The 14,075-nt window shown below is 36.3% G+C and overlaps 3 protein-coding genes across 4 annotated transcripts in view; 2 read left to right on the top strand and 1 right to left on the bottom strand.

Annotated features, from left to right (window-relative positions):
- The window catches only part of LOC121732501 (dynein axonemal heavy chain 3), a 64,749-nt gene extending 59,448 nt beyond the window's left edge, over positions 1-5,301 (top strand). The window contains exons 70-72 of the mRNA XM_042122402.1: positions 3,372-3,507; positions 3,914-3,988; positions 4,986-5,301. Of these exons, the coding sequence (XP_041978336.1) occupies positions 3,372-3,507; positions 3,914-3,988; positions 4,986-5,282 (508 nt within the window). The 3' untranslated portion in view covers positions 5,283-5,301. The remainder of the gene's footprint in view (positions 1-3,371; positions 3,508-3,913; positions 3,989-4,985) is intronic.
- On the bottom strand, positions 498-6,475 carry LOC121732500 (GSK3B-interacting protein-like). The gene is made up of 2 exons (XM_042122401.1): positions 6,329-6,475; positions 498-2,591 (listed from the first exon to the last, which is right to left on the bottom strand). Exon 2 carries the CDS (start codon positions 2,584-2,586, stop codon positions 2,227-2,229), a length of 360 nt encoding a protein of 119 aa, XP_041978335.1. The 5' UTR covers positions 2,587-2,591; positions 6,329-6,475; the 3' UTR covers positions 498-2,226.
- Positions 6,476-7,833: 1,358 nt separating this feature from the next.
- The window catches only part of LOC121732498 (forkhead box protein K1), a 45,093-nt gene continuing 38,851 nt past the window's right edge, over positions 7,834-14,075 (top strand). For both annotated transcript variants that reach the window (XM_042122398.1, XM_042122399.1), the window contains exon 1: positions 7,834-8,668. In XM_042122398.1, coding sequence (XP_041978332.1) covers positions 8,304-8,668 — 365 coding nt within the window. In that variant the 5' untranslated portion in view covers positions 7,834-8,303. The remainder of the gene's footprint in view (positions 8,669-14,075) is intronic.

Raw genomic sequence — 14,075 nt, forward strand, 5'->3', positions numbered from 1 at the left:
TCATCGGACGCATGTCACGCGCTGAACATAGATCTTCGTGATTTTCCATCGATCTATCGATCTTGCAAATTATGTTTCGTACTGTTTCTTTATAAGAGACTGCACAACTTCGTTGCGCCAAAATTTGTTTATCGTTATGTGCGTACATTTTTCCGGGATAAAAAGTAGCATGTCCTTTCCCGGGACTCAAAGTATCTACATGCCCAGCAAAATCGGTTCAGAGGTTTGAGCGTGAAGAGTTAAAGACAGACACACTTTTGCATGTATAATAATATTAGTATGGAAGTATCTTCATGCAATTATTATCCTCATATCTCTTTAAAATAGGGCAATTTTATAAATATGTTGAACATTTAAACAACTATCTGTATGCTAAATTCCAGAGCACTTCGTCCACTGTTAGATCTGGAACCGGATTTCCAAGATTCGAATATCGTTTGGACGCTTGAGAATCGGGTCCCAGTTAAGTGACAAGTTTTCTAAATGAAACAACAATAGAAACATATAATACTTTACTATCACGATACGGTGTATAATGTATAAACTTCACAATTTTGTACTCAGTCTGTTGATGGTATTAGTACTATAAACTTTTCAGTTACAAACAAGGAACCATTATGAAACTAATAGTTAAATACCTGTTTATGCGTTTGTCTTTCCCTTTCCTAATAAAAATATATGCAATGGATGTAATTACAGGTTGTCCTTGTCTATCTAACGACATTTTTAATGTGTAAGACTAGGATAGCACCAAAATATACTTTTATTAGTAAGGAGAATCTAAAAATTAATTTATAAAATCTGTAATAGATTTTACAAACATGCATTTAAAAACATTAAACTTCGATTAGGCTACTTTAATCCGTTTCCTCTCTTTCTTGTGTGAGAAAAATTATAATAAAAACTAAGACACATAAGTACTTAAATTAAGATAATTACTTATAAACAAAAAAATAGCACAGCTAAACACAAAATAGCAAACGGTGTTACCTAGACATTCATTTCATATTCCTACAGACTACAATCCACAAACACTCCTTTTTGGCAAAAGAATATTCAACTATCATTAAGAATAAACAGACAAAAAGAATAGAGTTGATAAAACCTCAGGATAATAATTTTAATTTAGGTTCGACTATTTATATTCGTCCGCGTGAACGCGCGGTTTGGCGGCTAAGCGAACAGCCTCGCGAGGCAAATCCTCGGTCGGTCAAGAAACTCTCACCCGGGGCAAACGCACGCGCTGCCTCGCCCGAGCGTGCCACGGCCCGAGCCGAGCGTTGTCGGTTTTTGTCGATGCTCGTCTGTAAGTTTTCTAAACCGAGGCGGCCTCGGTCTATAAGTTTTCATAACAGAGGCTGCCTGCGAGGCAGCCTCGGCATGGCCACCGTAAGGCTTAGCCAGCATCGACGCTCAGTTTAACTTGAAACGCACAACCAACACGCAACGAATAAGCGAGGCAAAACACTACCGTCTTAAGTGAGCGTACCGAGGCGCCTGAGCATCGACAAAAACCGACCACGCTCGGCTCGGGCCGCGGCACGCTCGGGCGATGCAGCGAGGCCGTTTGCGTCGGGCGAGGCACGTCTTGAGCGACCCAGGATTTGCCTCGCGAGGCTGCTCGCTCAGACCGCGCCGCTATTTAAATAAATCGTTACATATCGTTACGTATTCCTTGTGATCACGCGGTGTAGCGGCCAAACCGCTCGTTCGTGCGGACGCATACAAACCAGCCTGAGTGTACTAATAGCACTATTATAAAAGTGACTTGAAATTGACGTAGGTACATTTACGCAACTAGAGCCAAAGTTTGTATACCAATATTTTCTAAATTTAAAGCTAACGCGACAAGATTTAAACACTGATCCCGTTTTAATAAAACTTCTACTCTGTGTATACATACGTTTTAGTTACACCATGTTCTGTCCTCCTCTGATAAGTTAAATTAAAAAAAAAACTAAATAGTATAAAATCATTCTTATTCTCTAAATAACCTTGGCTACTTATCATAATTTTGAATTCGCTACCAGCCAACTCGAACAATCCTTAGGGCAAATTCTTCAACGAATCCTCATCTTCTTTTAAGTCGGTTAAAAAGTAGCTTGACAGATAATAATTATTGTAATTATAACATCTGAATACACAGCGCAGATCCTTTACTAGTAAGGAAGTTAAATACTACAGATGATAGAACAATACCCTGTAGAGAAACACGAACGTTCATCGTCAGCCTTCAGTTTGCTTCGCCAGATCTAGCAGCCTATTCATGAGTTCCCCACCGAAAGACTCCTTGTACTTTTTACTGATGACATTCAGCAGCGCGTATGGGGTTTCGTAGTATTTATCCTCAATATGGGATAAACTGGCGTCGTTGTACTGTCTGCCGACGATTCGGAAACCAGACCCTGACATCTCTATGCAGAAGGGCGTGTTCTCTAGCGTGGTGAGGTTGATGAAGATTTTCTGGTTGCTGCTTTTCAGCTCGGGGGAGATTTGTGCGGAGTTGACGTGTTTGCGGATGTCGTTAATGGCGGCTTCCGCTTCCATCGGCCAGGACTCCTCGTCCAGCACCCTCTCTTCGGTCATGGCTCCTGTGGATAGAGATGCACATTGTTATTCGGTGTAGTAGCAATTATACTTGGCTACATGTATTAAGACTCGAATTCATTAACGCATGTTGGTGATCCTTTTTAAATATAATGTTGTCTCCTTCGTATAACAAGAATACTAGAGACGACATGATATTATTTAATCAATTCTATAAGACGAATTTGAACAATGGACAACTGAGTAACTTGGACAATCGGCGGAATAAAACGACCAGTTGACATTAAACCTGGCAATAGTCAATACCATCATTTCTAAGAATCTATTACATATAAATAAAATTGGAGTGTTTGTTTGTAATATCACAGAATATATATTAGTGTAATATTCAAACTACCGTTTTTTACTACATGCATAATGCATATGCTATTTAGACGGTACTTACACCAAAATAACAATTTTTTGAATTTTTGTCTGTCTGTATGTCTGTTTGTTCCGGCTAATCTCCGAAATGGCTGGACCAATTTTGGCGGGACTTTGGCAGATAGCAGATGTAATAAAGAGTAACTTGGGCTACTTTTTAACCAACCTCCAAAAAGGAGGAGGATATTTTTTTACTTTTTTATTTTTTACCTGTATTTTACGTTTGGTTGACAGCTAGTAGGAAATAAACGTTTATTCCACAATAATATATTGCTATCTCTTTCTCACGTGTAATTTTTTCGTGAGTGTGAAAAAGACAGTCGATAGTTTCGATTGGGATCGATCGAAACTGCGTGCAACCAGCCTATACTCAGTACTCATATTACACTGACATTCCCCAGACTGAGGTTCCTACAAGACTGGATCGACGAGGGTCCGCCGGCGGTGTTCTGGATCTCCGGCTTCTTCTTCACGCAGTCCTTCCTCACGGGCGTGCTGCAGAACTACTCGCGTCGACACCGCATACCCATAGACCAGGTGATGGACAGGGCAGTTCTTGTGTTAAAATGTCTCCAGTATTATGGACCCACTTGCATAGGATCTTGCATTGCTTATCGTGTACCATTGTATAATAATATAATAATATAAGGAAGAAATGAATTTAATCCAAGAACACGATTAGCTTTAACCTATAATCCCTAAAGGAGACCAACGTCCAACGCAACGCAGCGTTAGGCATACACAAAGTCACAACTCAAAAAAGATAACATGTTCTGAAAAATGTACAAAAATCTATCTTAGTATTAATAATATTTTTGTCGCAAAAAGACGGGCTTAATCCAATTTATAATAGCGTAACAAAAGTTACAGTTCAATTTAATTTTCAAAGATGGTTCATACATATTGTTCCAAAGGCCTGTCTTTACTTTTTAAATGATTGCAGGTTCACTTTGAGTTCACGATAACGGACATGGAGGCAGAGTGTTCTACTGAGCCTGACTATGGCGTGTATTGTAAGGTGATTATTATGAACCCTACACGGTTTTATTATTATATAATGTGAAAGTTTGGTTGTGATTTGTGAAGGATGTAAAAATTCGTCCATTAGCCAATTGCACATGAAAGTATAATGTAATTAAGTATTCCTATGTGAACTTGTGGAAGCATGTAGTGTGTTGTGTGGGAGTGAAAGAGACAAGTCATGTAAGCAATTTATATGTGATTAGCAACCTGACTATATAGTAATATATAGTTATCAAGTTAATTTAACCTTAGTCAAATGTAGAAATCCTTCTTAATTACTGTGTTGTAACTTGTAAGTTGTATGCTACGAATAATAAAAACTAAGGAAAAGTAACTCGGTTAAAAAACATGTTCTACAATACTTCTTGTTGAATGCAATATTTAGGTGGCCTTGCAGGATCAGGCTGATGTTATATAACAGTTCGAACCAAATTTAAAACGGTAATAGTATGGGAGTTACGTTTCCTTAGTTTTTATTATTTGTAGGTTGTATGTATATAAATGTTGTCAATGTTAAATTGCAAGCAGCAAACAAATAATATGGATAAGAAGGGGGAAGAAGATAGTGCTTTCATTTGGGTATGTATAAGTTATAACACCAGGTGTGTCAGGTATATCCATGGTATTACTCAGAAATTTTTATTACAACAGCTATGAAATAAAAATATTATGTTCTATTTTCAATTACTTAGGTAAGAAACCATTACTCTCAGAATTACTACTATCAGTGGAATCTAAATTATGATTTAAAAACACTGGTTCAGACCTACTTCGAAGTCAAGAATAGAATAATTGGAATCATTTAGCTCACTTATGGTGTAATAATTTTATTTAGCAAAATAAACATACCTACATGATGATGGTAACATTGTAGAATATGACTGAGTGAAGAGATTTTTTTCATTATAAAAATAGTACACAATCACACAAAAAAAACAAATACTGAATTTCACTTACAAAATAAATATTTTAATCATACAAATTATTCACAGGGTCTCTATCTAGAAGGTGCAAGGTGGAACAGAAAAAAGAAGAGACTAGATGAATCCCTACCAAAGATTCTTTTTGATCCAATACCAATAATTTGGTTCCGACCTGCACTCATTGCAGAGTTCAAGCCTCCGCCCTGCTACTTTTGTCCAATATACAAGACTAGCGAAAGGAGAGGAGTTTTGGCTACCACAGGGCACTCCAGTAACTTCGTCATGTTCATAACGCTGAACAGCAAAGTACCTGAGAAGCACTGGATCAACCGTGGGGTGGCAAGCTTGACACAACTTGATGACTGATTAAATTATTTATTTATTATCTGGCTTTATCTTTACTCCTTTTATTCATAAAGTATAATATAAAGAGGCAAGATTTAAATGTTCGAACATGAACTGAACAGGTACCAAAAGTGAGTAAAAACCACTGATATTCCAAAATATAAACTTAAAAAAAAATTAAATGTTTTGATGCTTTGCTTTGATGATTGACTTTGTACTCAAGTACAGCACACAGTATGCTCATAGTTTTTAACAAATGACAATCTTCTTGTTATTTACGGAAACATCAAATCGTGTATGAAACTACAGAGACTATTGCCAGAATTAACAGAATTATAGAGTATACCGACTTAGAACTGATGTTGAAATTTTTAAATTTGACGTATTATGACGAATATCATCGCTAGGGTTGTTAAATTGTTACCTACGAATTTAAAACTATGACATATTCGCTGGACGTGTTCCTCTTTGGTCGTATTGTTGTTTGTATTTTGGCACTTGCTATTAAAATTGTCAGAATCCAATTTTGAAATCTTTATTTTAAATATTTAAAAATAAATTATAATATCAGCCAGCGTGAGCGGTGAGGCACATTCCATCATAATCCTAGTGAAACCCGACGAATTTGACAGATATTGAAACCTGTCCGTTTCTTTGCAGTCGAACTGCTGGTTGTTATGTCTATTGTGGTATTGCCTATTGCCAAGCACTATTTAACAATGTAACTGCATTTTTAAATGATAATATTTTAAGCTATTAAAATACCATGAATATTATACCAACAGACAATACATAGCAAGTAGAGGCTAATTTTAGAACAGTGTTGGCAATGGATCTATACATAAGTTATAAAAATATTTAGAAGTCTTTTTGTTCAATGCACCTACCAAACAAAAATTTCATTATTTATTTTTTTTGTTATAATTTTATCCTCAACGAAATATATAATAGAGTACGTTCAAAGGTTTGCACATTGCTACTGCAGCCTTATATTAAATTGTTAAGTACTCATTATGGAAGAACAATCTAAAAAGAATTCGAATGTCGCGCGCAATAATAGGTATTACCTTTTATTTTATGAATATCCGATCCTCTAGCACACGTAATATAGATGTATCAATTATCGATAATTTTGATAAAGATGTGGTAAGAACTAAGAAATAACAATTTTATTGTTTATTTTGGTTGATGCAAGATGCAAATTTCACTACGAATCCAAAATGTCAAAAAAATTGACATTAAAAAGAAATTTGACAAAAGGAAGTGACATTAGACACATGACATTATTTTTTTATCTATGAACGAGCCTTATTGGCATACGCCATACGGTACGTAGAGTCTAGACTTACAAGTATTTAATATATTTTATATAAAATGTCGTATAGTCTGTCAAGAAAGTGAAGAAATTAAAAAGTGGCAATATAGTAGTGTCATCCCTTCAAATCAATCTAAATAAAAAAGGGATAACACTACGATGTTGCCACTTTTTAATTTCTACACTTTTTTGACAGACTATATGCGACCATAAAATATATTGTGTTATGTGTTTCAGTCAATGATGTTCTACTTATACAGATCTGTTACGTCCATACTATTTTCCGGCTTAAATCTCTTCCGAACAATTTTCAAATTCAAAATTGCAAACATTGACAAATTTGACAGATAAGTGAAACAAAAGATACGAAAAACCATTTACATAAAAGAGACAGTTCTATTTTTAAACATCGAATCGTATCGATGTCTCTTTCTTCGCCTGAGCTATGACGAAAATTCGATTTTTTCCAGATTGTTAGAAAAAAATTATTGAAAATGTAAATAATCGAGGTATTTATTGCAATCAAGACATGTGGTAAGAGATTCCATGTGTTTTGTTTTTTTTTGAGTCATAATAATTGGTACCGTACATTTTCGAAACGCGCACGACGTCATTTTCAATTTGTGTATGTAGGTAAGACAAGACGCGACACGTTCGTGACTGCGCTCGATGCAGACTAAACTACAGACGGCCCAATTGGGCCGTATTTGAATCTTCACAACGCGCGCGGTAGTAACATATCTGCTTTGAGTATTTCATCATTGGTTTCAGTGCTTTGTGTTTGTCGTGGCTTTGTCCAATGACTGGTACTGTCCAATCTACTAGTCATTTACCCGTACATTTTGTTTTATTCGCTGATTTTGATTATGACTGAGTTACAACTTACAACTTACAAGAAGTATAATTTAATTTATTTAAATTTTTAAATAAATCACAAAATTCTATATAATGTATGGTATATTATATAGATTTTTGTGGAAAACATATTTTATTTTTTAAAAGCTTAGGACAACCGTGTATAGTTTTCCGTAGAGTTTTCCTCATTATGACATATTTTCGTTACGTTACGTTCGCAAATAGAAAAAAATTTCAGTAAAATGTTTTATTGTACTTAACTATTTATCAAACAGGTTTCTACTTTTAATTATTAGTCTATTAATATAATGTAATAAATTTGTAGAAAAACGTATAAATTTTTATTAAAAACATCTGATTTTATTTATTGAAAAAAAAAATGTGCGTAGAACGAAAAACCCTGGTATTGTTGACTGTTGTTTTGTTAGGCCGCAGAGATGGCGCCTCCGATTTGTAAATTGCGTATGGCAAACTGACGTTTTTGGTTATTTTTATTCTCACCTCGTGTTTACTTTAGTATCTAATTTCGGTGCAATTGCGAAAATTGTGTTGTGTAATATTCGAAAATCTAATATTTCGAACGAAGACAATCGGCGTACGTCGCGTAATATCGATCCACGCTCCCGGCCTAGATATATGTATACAGTTCTATCACGTGGTGGTGTGATTTATATAATTCTTGTTTACCGCACAAGTGGAAACTTTGCGCATGTGCGTCTCCTCAGTAACCTCAAATCGTAGAGCGGACACGGATTCGGCAGGTTCCGGATATCCGGGTCGCGGCACCGAAGTCTCGGGTCTGTGATGCGCTATCGCGGCGAGGCATCGCGGCCCGCGTGTGGACGTCGCTGATACGGGAACAAGCGCATGCCATGGCTCAAACGACGATCTCCCACAGCGACGAGAGCGATGCCTGGGCGCTGCTGTCGCTCAAGTCGGCCCCCTCGTCGCCGTCGAAGGTGCAATGGGCGCAGGAGCCGGCCTCGACGGCTATCGCGCGGCTGGAGGGCCGCGACTTTGAGTACTTGATCCGGCAGAAGCGGGTGATAATCGGGCGCAATTCGAGCCGGGGGCAGGTGGACGTGAACATGGGCCACTCCAGCTTCATCTCGCGGCGGCACCTCGAGCTGTACTTCGACCACCCGGAGTTCTACCTCACGTGTAACAGCAAGAACGGCGTGCTCGTCGACGGCATCTTCCAGCGGAAGGGAGCGGCGCCGATGCTTCTACCCAAAAGGTCAGTGCGCGCCGATATAAAACGGAGGTCGAGCATTACGCCCTATTGGAATTTATTAGCTTTGTTTGTAAACAAAGTGTGTTTGTTTTTATCTACCTACCTGCTTTGTATTTTCCAAAATTTTTCATTATTTGCATCTACCTCGTTTATTGATTTATTTGCAACATTATGCACCAAACTAGAATATATTAAAACAACATAATTGCAAGTTTGCAAGTGGAACGAATGTTCTATTTTCAAATTGACATGAATATTGAGGTCAGCAGCTATAGTGAGATAACCTCACTACTGTTGTCTTCATTTGTTTACTATAAATCATTGATTAGAAATATTCAGTTTAATTACATGTGTACATACTTTTGTTTACATAATGTTTTCAGACAAATATAATTTATTTTCACTATGTACTTTGTTTTTATGACAAAAACACTTAACAATTCTAATAAAAATTGCTAAAAATAGCAAATACTCCGCTGATGCAATACAAAGCAACGTGAGTACATAAAATTCAATATTATGCATGTGTGCGTGTGAACATTGTTTACAATCTGATGAGACTCACAATGATTTTGCAGTTTATAATACCTAGTTAAGTACAACATAGACCTGCATTATTATGAACCATAAATGGAGGGCCTTTTCTATTTTGTTTACAAAACGTGAACAAAAAATTTAAGCATTCAAAATGTGTATCTCTATTTTGTAATTTCTTGATAAGCATTTATTTGTCATTGAGACTTCTCGTAATACAATACAAAACTTAAAAAGTGAATAAAACGCTAATTATAGATACTTTGTCAGTGATTACTCATACACAAGTTATTCCTTATGAGGTCAATGCGAAGTTGTGGGTTTTATCAATTGATTCTTTAAAATGTTTACACACAAATCTACACTCTTTATGGCAGCTAAAGTCAAAGTAAAAGTCAAAAAATTTTATTCAGAATAAGTTTTTTTCAAACATTTTCCGAATGTTGTTGCTACCACTGGCCATTTTCTGGACTCTGTCTGTTTTTGGAATTTCCAATGTTTTGTGAAGTAACGGAATATCAGTATAGTTTTGGAATCATAATATTAATACGGGAACGAAAAACTTTGTAACCCTTTTTACGAAAAATGGGGAAACGTAGGTGCATGAAATTTTGCACAGTTATAGTTTATATGGTGAAGGAGTGCATCGAACTAATATTATTTTGAAATTATGCTTTTATCATACATTCTTTTAACAAATAAAACATTACACACACTACAACACACACACATGATAAATGACAGATTTTTGAGTGACAAGCCTATACATACAAATTACACTCTTTTATTTATAGTTTAAGTCTGTTGACAGCAAGTTGACAAATTAAAAATAGTTACAGTTTTTTTTATTGAATCTAAGATACTATTACGGCCGTTCCCAATATTTGATCTATCTCTGGTTTTGCCCTACTAGAGATAGCAATAGCTCACATTAGACATAAAATATTATTTTATGTCAATTGTCAGCTATTCCTATCTCTAGTAGGGCAAAACCGGAGATAGATCAAATATTGGGAACGGCCGTTAGACAATGCTTACATGGCCAGTTTTAGATCAGCTAAGTCCCAGAGACAAGAGTTGAAAAAAAAAATGATAAAGTCAATATTTTTTACAAAATATAGGTAGTAGTTCTAATGTCTTTGAAACGAAGGTCGAATTTCGACCATTGGGCGATCTCTAGTTGTGTATAGTTTGTCAAAGATATTACAAGATAAGTTCATTCTTCAGATACCAGTTGAAGTAGATAGAAATAAGCAAAATTAAGTTTTCTGGCAGTTGTGTCTTCACGAAGTTTAGACAAAAACTGAAATTTTAATTTTGAATGGTTTAGTTTAAAAGAACTCGACTTCACCGTAAACATGTCCTTAGTGTTTTTTCCACAATCATCTGGAAGTTTTCGCCCATTGCTTAAACTTGTTATTCTAAATTCTGAGCTATTCATTTATTTTATGGCATCTTTAAAAATTGTTTAATTTTTTTATTATACTAATACATTTATACTCATAAACTTTACTCACAAATGTTAACTTGTTACTTTCGTGTGTCAGTTACTATTCAAAAAGTAAAATCTTAAAATATTTAAATGATGTGCAATAAACTGTTTGTGCTTGTGCTAACAGCTAATGTAAACAACTGACATCACTGTGATGACTGATGAGGCAGCGGCAGCATTATCCTTAATCTAGAATTAATTTTATCCTTTAAATTTAATTGCCTAGTATAGGATAAAATAAATATAATAGGGTTTAATTGTTTATCTTAAATCTTTTATCTGAATAATATGTACTTTCATATTGTGTCTTGTTTTGTCCTGAGTCCTGACTGATGTTTGATATTTCAGCAATGTATAAATGCAGCTTGTAAATATAATTTCGATGTCAGATCTAAATAATATGTTTTCAATAAGGCTAGTTTTTCATTAGACTTCTTTATTTTTTATTTTATTTATCATTTATTTTAGTTTCGTAGTTTTGCTGAAGTATCACATAGTTATTTTGTAATATTGTTTATGGTTCTGCCATTGGAGCTGGCTTTTGAAGCAGTTAAATGGTGAGCCACTTGCAATATCTTTACAGCATCGTCTATCATTATAAATAGATAAACATAATAATGATAAACTTATCTCAGTAGGTCATTCAACCGGCGCTCAGGTACAACATGTCGTAACGTCTCGTCGCGTGCCACGGTAAAATGTACCGTAACTACAGGTGCTATGATTCATTATAGTGAATGGCCTTAATGTATTGTGGCTAAAGAAAAAGTATCACACTGTTTAAAAGCGTCTAATCTTTTGTTTGAGTAGAAAACCCGTCTAGACTTACTGTGCTCCGTTTTATACAGAGAACTATTGTTACCGTCGATTTAAAATTCTTTACCTTTTTTTTGGAAAAGTGTTGGTGGCGGCGATTCGACGAACGTCTTTTTCGCTAACTTTTCGAAATGCTTTGAGATTAAATGGGTACGAAGATTTTGGCCGACCTACCGTACCCCTATTGTGTTTTTTCGCGTTCACGAAAATAGATAGCTAACATCAATACAAACAAAAAAAAATCACACACTAGAAAAACCATGAAGCTAATACAGAGAAAAACAGGGAATAGAGAAGGGTAGAGAAGGGAAGGGTAGGGAATTGGGCCTCCGGTAACTCACTCACTCGGCGAAACACAGCGCAAGCACTGTTTCACGCCGTTTTTCTGTGAGCCCGTGGTATTTCTCCGGTTGAGCCGGCCCATTCGTGCCGAAGCATGGCTCTACCACGTAAAACTATTCGATGTTATCCTTTGTATGTCTATGATTCTATCTTTATATTATACAGGTACAATTTCGAATCAAATGATCCTTAGGATATTGTCATTATAAAGGTCTCCCCAAAGGTAGAACGACAGCGAACGGTGTGTGTGTGTGTCACATGCGAAAAATGGCTGCCGTGTCTACTAGGCCGGCCTTGTTCGATTTCTCTTAATAGTTCCCACACGACATGCACGGCTGCTCTCGTACGAGATAATACTAGTTATTGATTGTTATAGTATAAGCCTGGCCGCATATACGCGTTCGTTTTCCGTATGCGACTTTCGAATTCCTATTCTGTAATCGGACATCCACAGAATCAGTAGAAAGCACAATATGTGCGTCAGATCAATCGCTTTTTTTCGACGAATTCCGCATACTAGAAGGGTTCCGTACCACTATAGAGCAAAAATAAGAAAAAAAAAATGTGTTTTTGTACGGGAGCCCCCCTTAATTTTTTTTTAAATTATTAAAGTTAATTAAATAACAAGTTAATTAATAAAACTGAGTATTTTGTGAACATTTCAGGTGGCTACCTCATCATTGATACCAAGCAAAAAATGTATTAAAAATCACGTTTGTTGTATGGGAGCCCCCCTTAAATATTTAATTTATTTTGTTTTTAGTATTTGTTATTATAGCGGCAACAGAAATACATAATGTGTGAAAATTTCAACACTAGCTATTACCGTTCTTGCGTTACAGCCTGGAGACAGACGGACAGACATCGAAATCTCAGTAATTATAGGGTCCCGTTTTTACCCTTTGGGTACGGAACCCTAAAAACGAACGTTTGCGCCAGTCTCACGGAATTCTAAATCGAAAGTCCACATTTAGGGAATCGAATACGGAAAACGTGTGCAATGTGCATGCGGCCAGCCTAATAAATAGTGACAATTAATCCCAAACAAATATTTTCGAATGTTTGGAATCAGCGAGTTTCTTACGCCGATTCTTCTCGCCAGTTAATAAATAGATTCCGAACCGGTGTAATGTCTACTGGTCTACCGGAGAGGTCACCTGTGCATGCCTAAAAAATTGCACAGCCCCCGTAGACAAGTGGCAAAACGCTATTAACGCTAACGCTAGCGCTACAAAATGTATGGATTTGACATTAGTATTCGCTAGTGAAGCGATGAGTTATGTCAAATCGCATACATTTTGTAGCGCTAGCGTTAGCGCTTTGCCACTTGTCTACAGGCCCTGGTCTTCCCACACACATTTCGGTCTACCTGCACAGGCATACCTGCCCAGGTGGACCTCTCTCATGGTAGACCGTAGCGTGTATGGCAGCCATTACTCATTACTCATTAGGCATCATTCTAGCCTGGACGTTGTTGACAACTTAAGTTTTAATAAATCTTTGACTTGGGCTTTGACTGCGAAACCCAGTACTTAAAATATTAGGGAACATACCAGCTTAGGAGTTAGGAGTCTTCAAAGCACTACGCTTTGTCGTCCAAGGGGTAGAGATATTTGTAGTCAAAATCTTTCTCTAGGAATACTGGATACTTAAATGTAGCCTAAGCTCTGTTTACCTGCGACATGATGACTAATAATAATAAATCAATTAAAATTTACTGAAAATTAACCAGTAGTTTTGTTGCTACGAGGGCACATACATACTGCCGCTGCCAAAATCATCACCCTTCATTTTGGCTTCGTCGTAGTCGGGCAAAAAGATGGTGAGTTGTAACTTTTGAGTTGTGACCCAAGTTGCCTTGACAAAAGAGCAACGACTTAGCTAAAATTGGAAATATTTATCGTCTACGCATATATAATTCAGGTCCGGGTGATTATGACCTCATCGTTTGTGTGTTTGTTTGTACGCGGCCCGAGATGACTCAGACTGTCAGACACTTTCACTTTTGTCGGAATGCACCTGACGCACGAGGAAAATGACGAAATCATATCGATTGTGAATAAATGATCTATTTATTGACCAAAAGTTTTCTTGAAGTTGAGGAAAATATAGTAAAATTCCGAACGGCCCTTTAAGTTTGGATTTGTCGTCTTTTAAATTTAAAAAAAAAAAACATCGTAATTAATTTATGCTTTTGAATTATTTTGCTAAAAAAGTTTCTGTCCT

The sequence above is a fragment of the Aricia agestis genome, chromosome 12, assembly GCF_905147365.1.
Source record: "Aricia agestis chromosome 12, ilAriAges1.1, whole genome shotgun sequence".
In the NCBI taxonomy this organism is placed as follows: domain Eukaryota; kingdom Metazoa; phylum Arthropoda; class Insecta; order Lepidoptera; family Lycaenidae; genus Aricia; species Aricia agestis.

Bases quoted from the DNA above. Each gene is read 5' to 3' on its own strand.
- LOC121732500 (XM_042122401.1), bottom strand. From the start codon at position 2,586: ATGACCGAAGAGAGGGTGCTGGACGAGGAGTCCTGGCCGATGGAAGCG.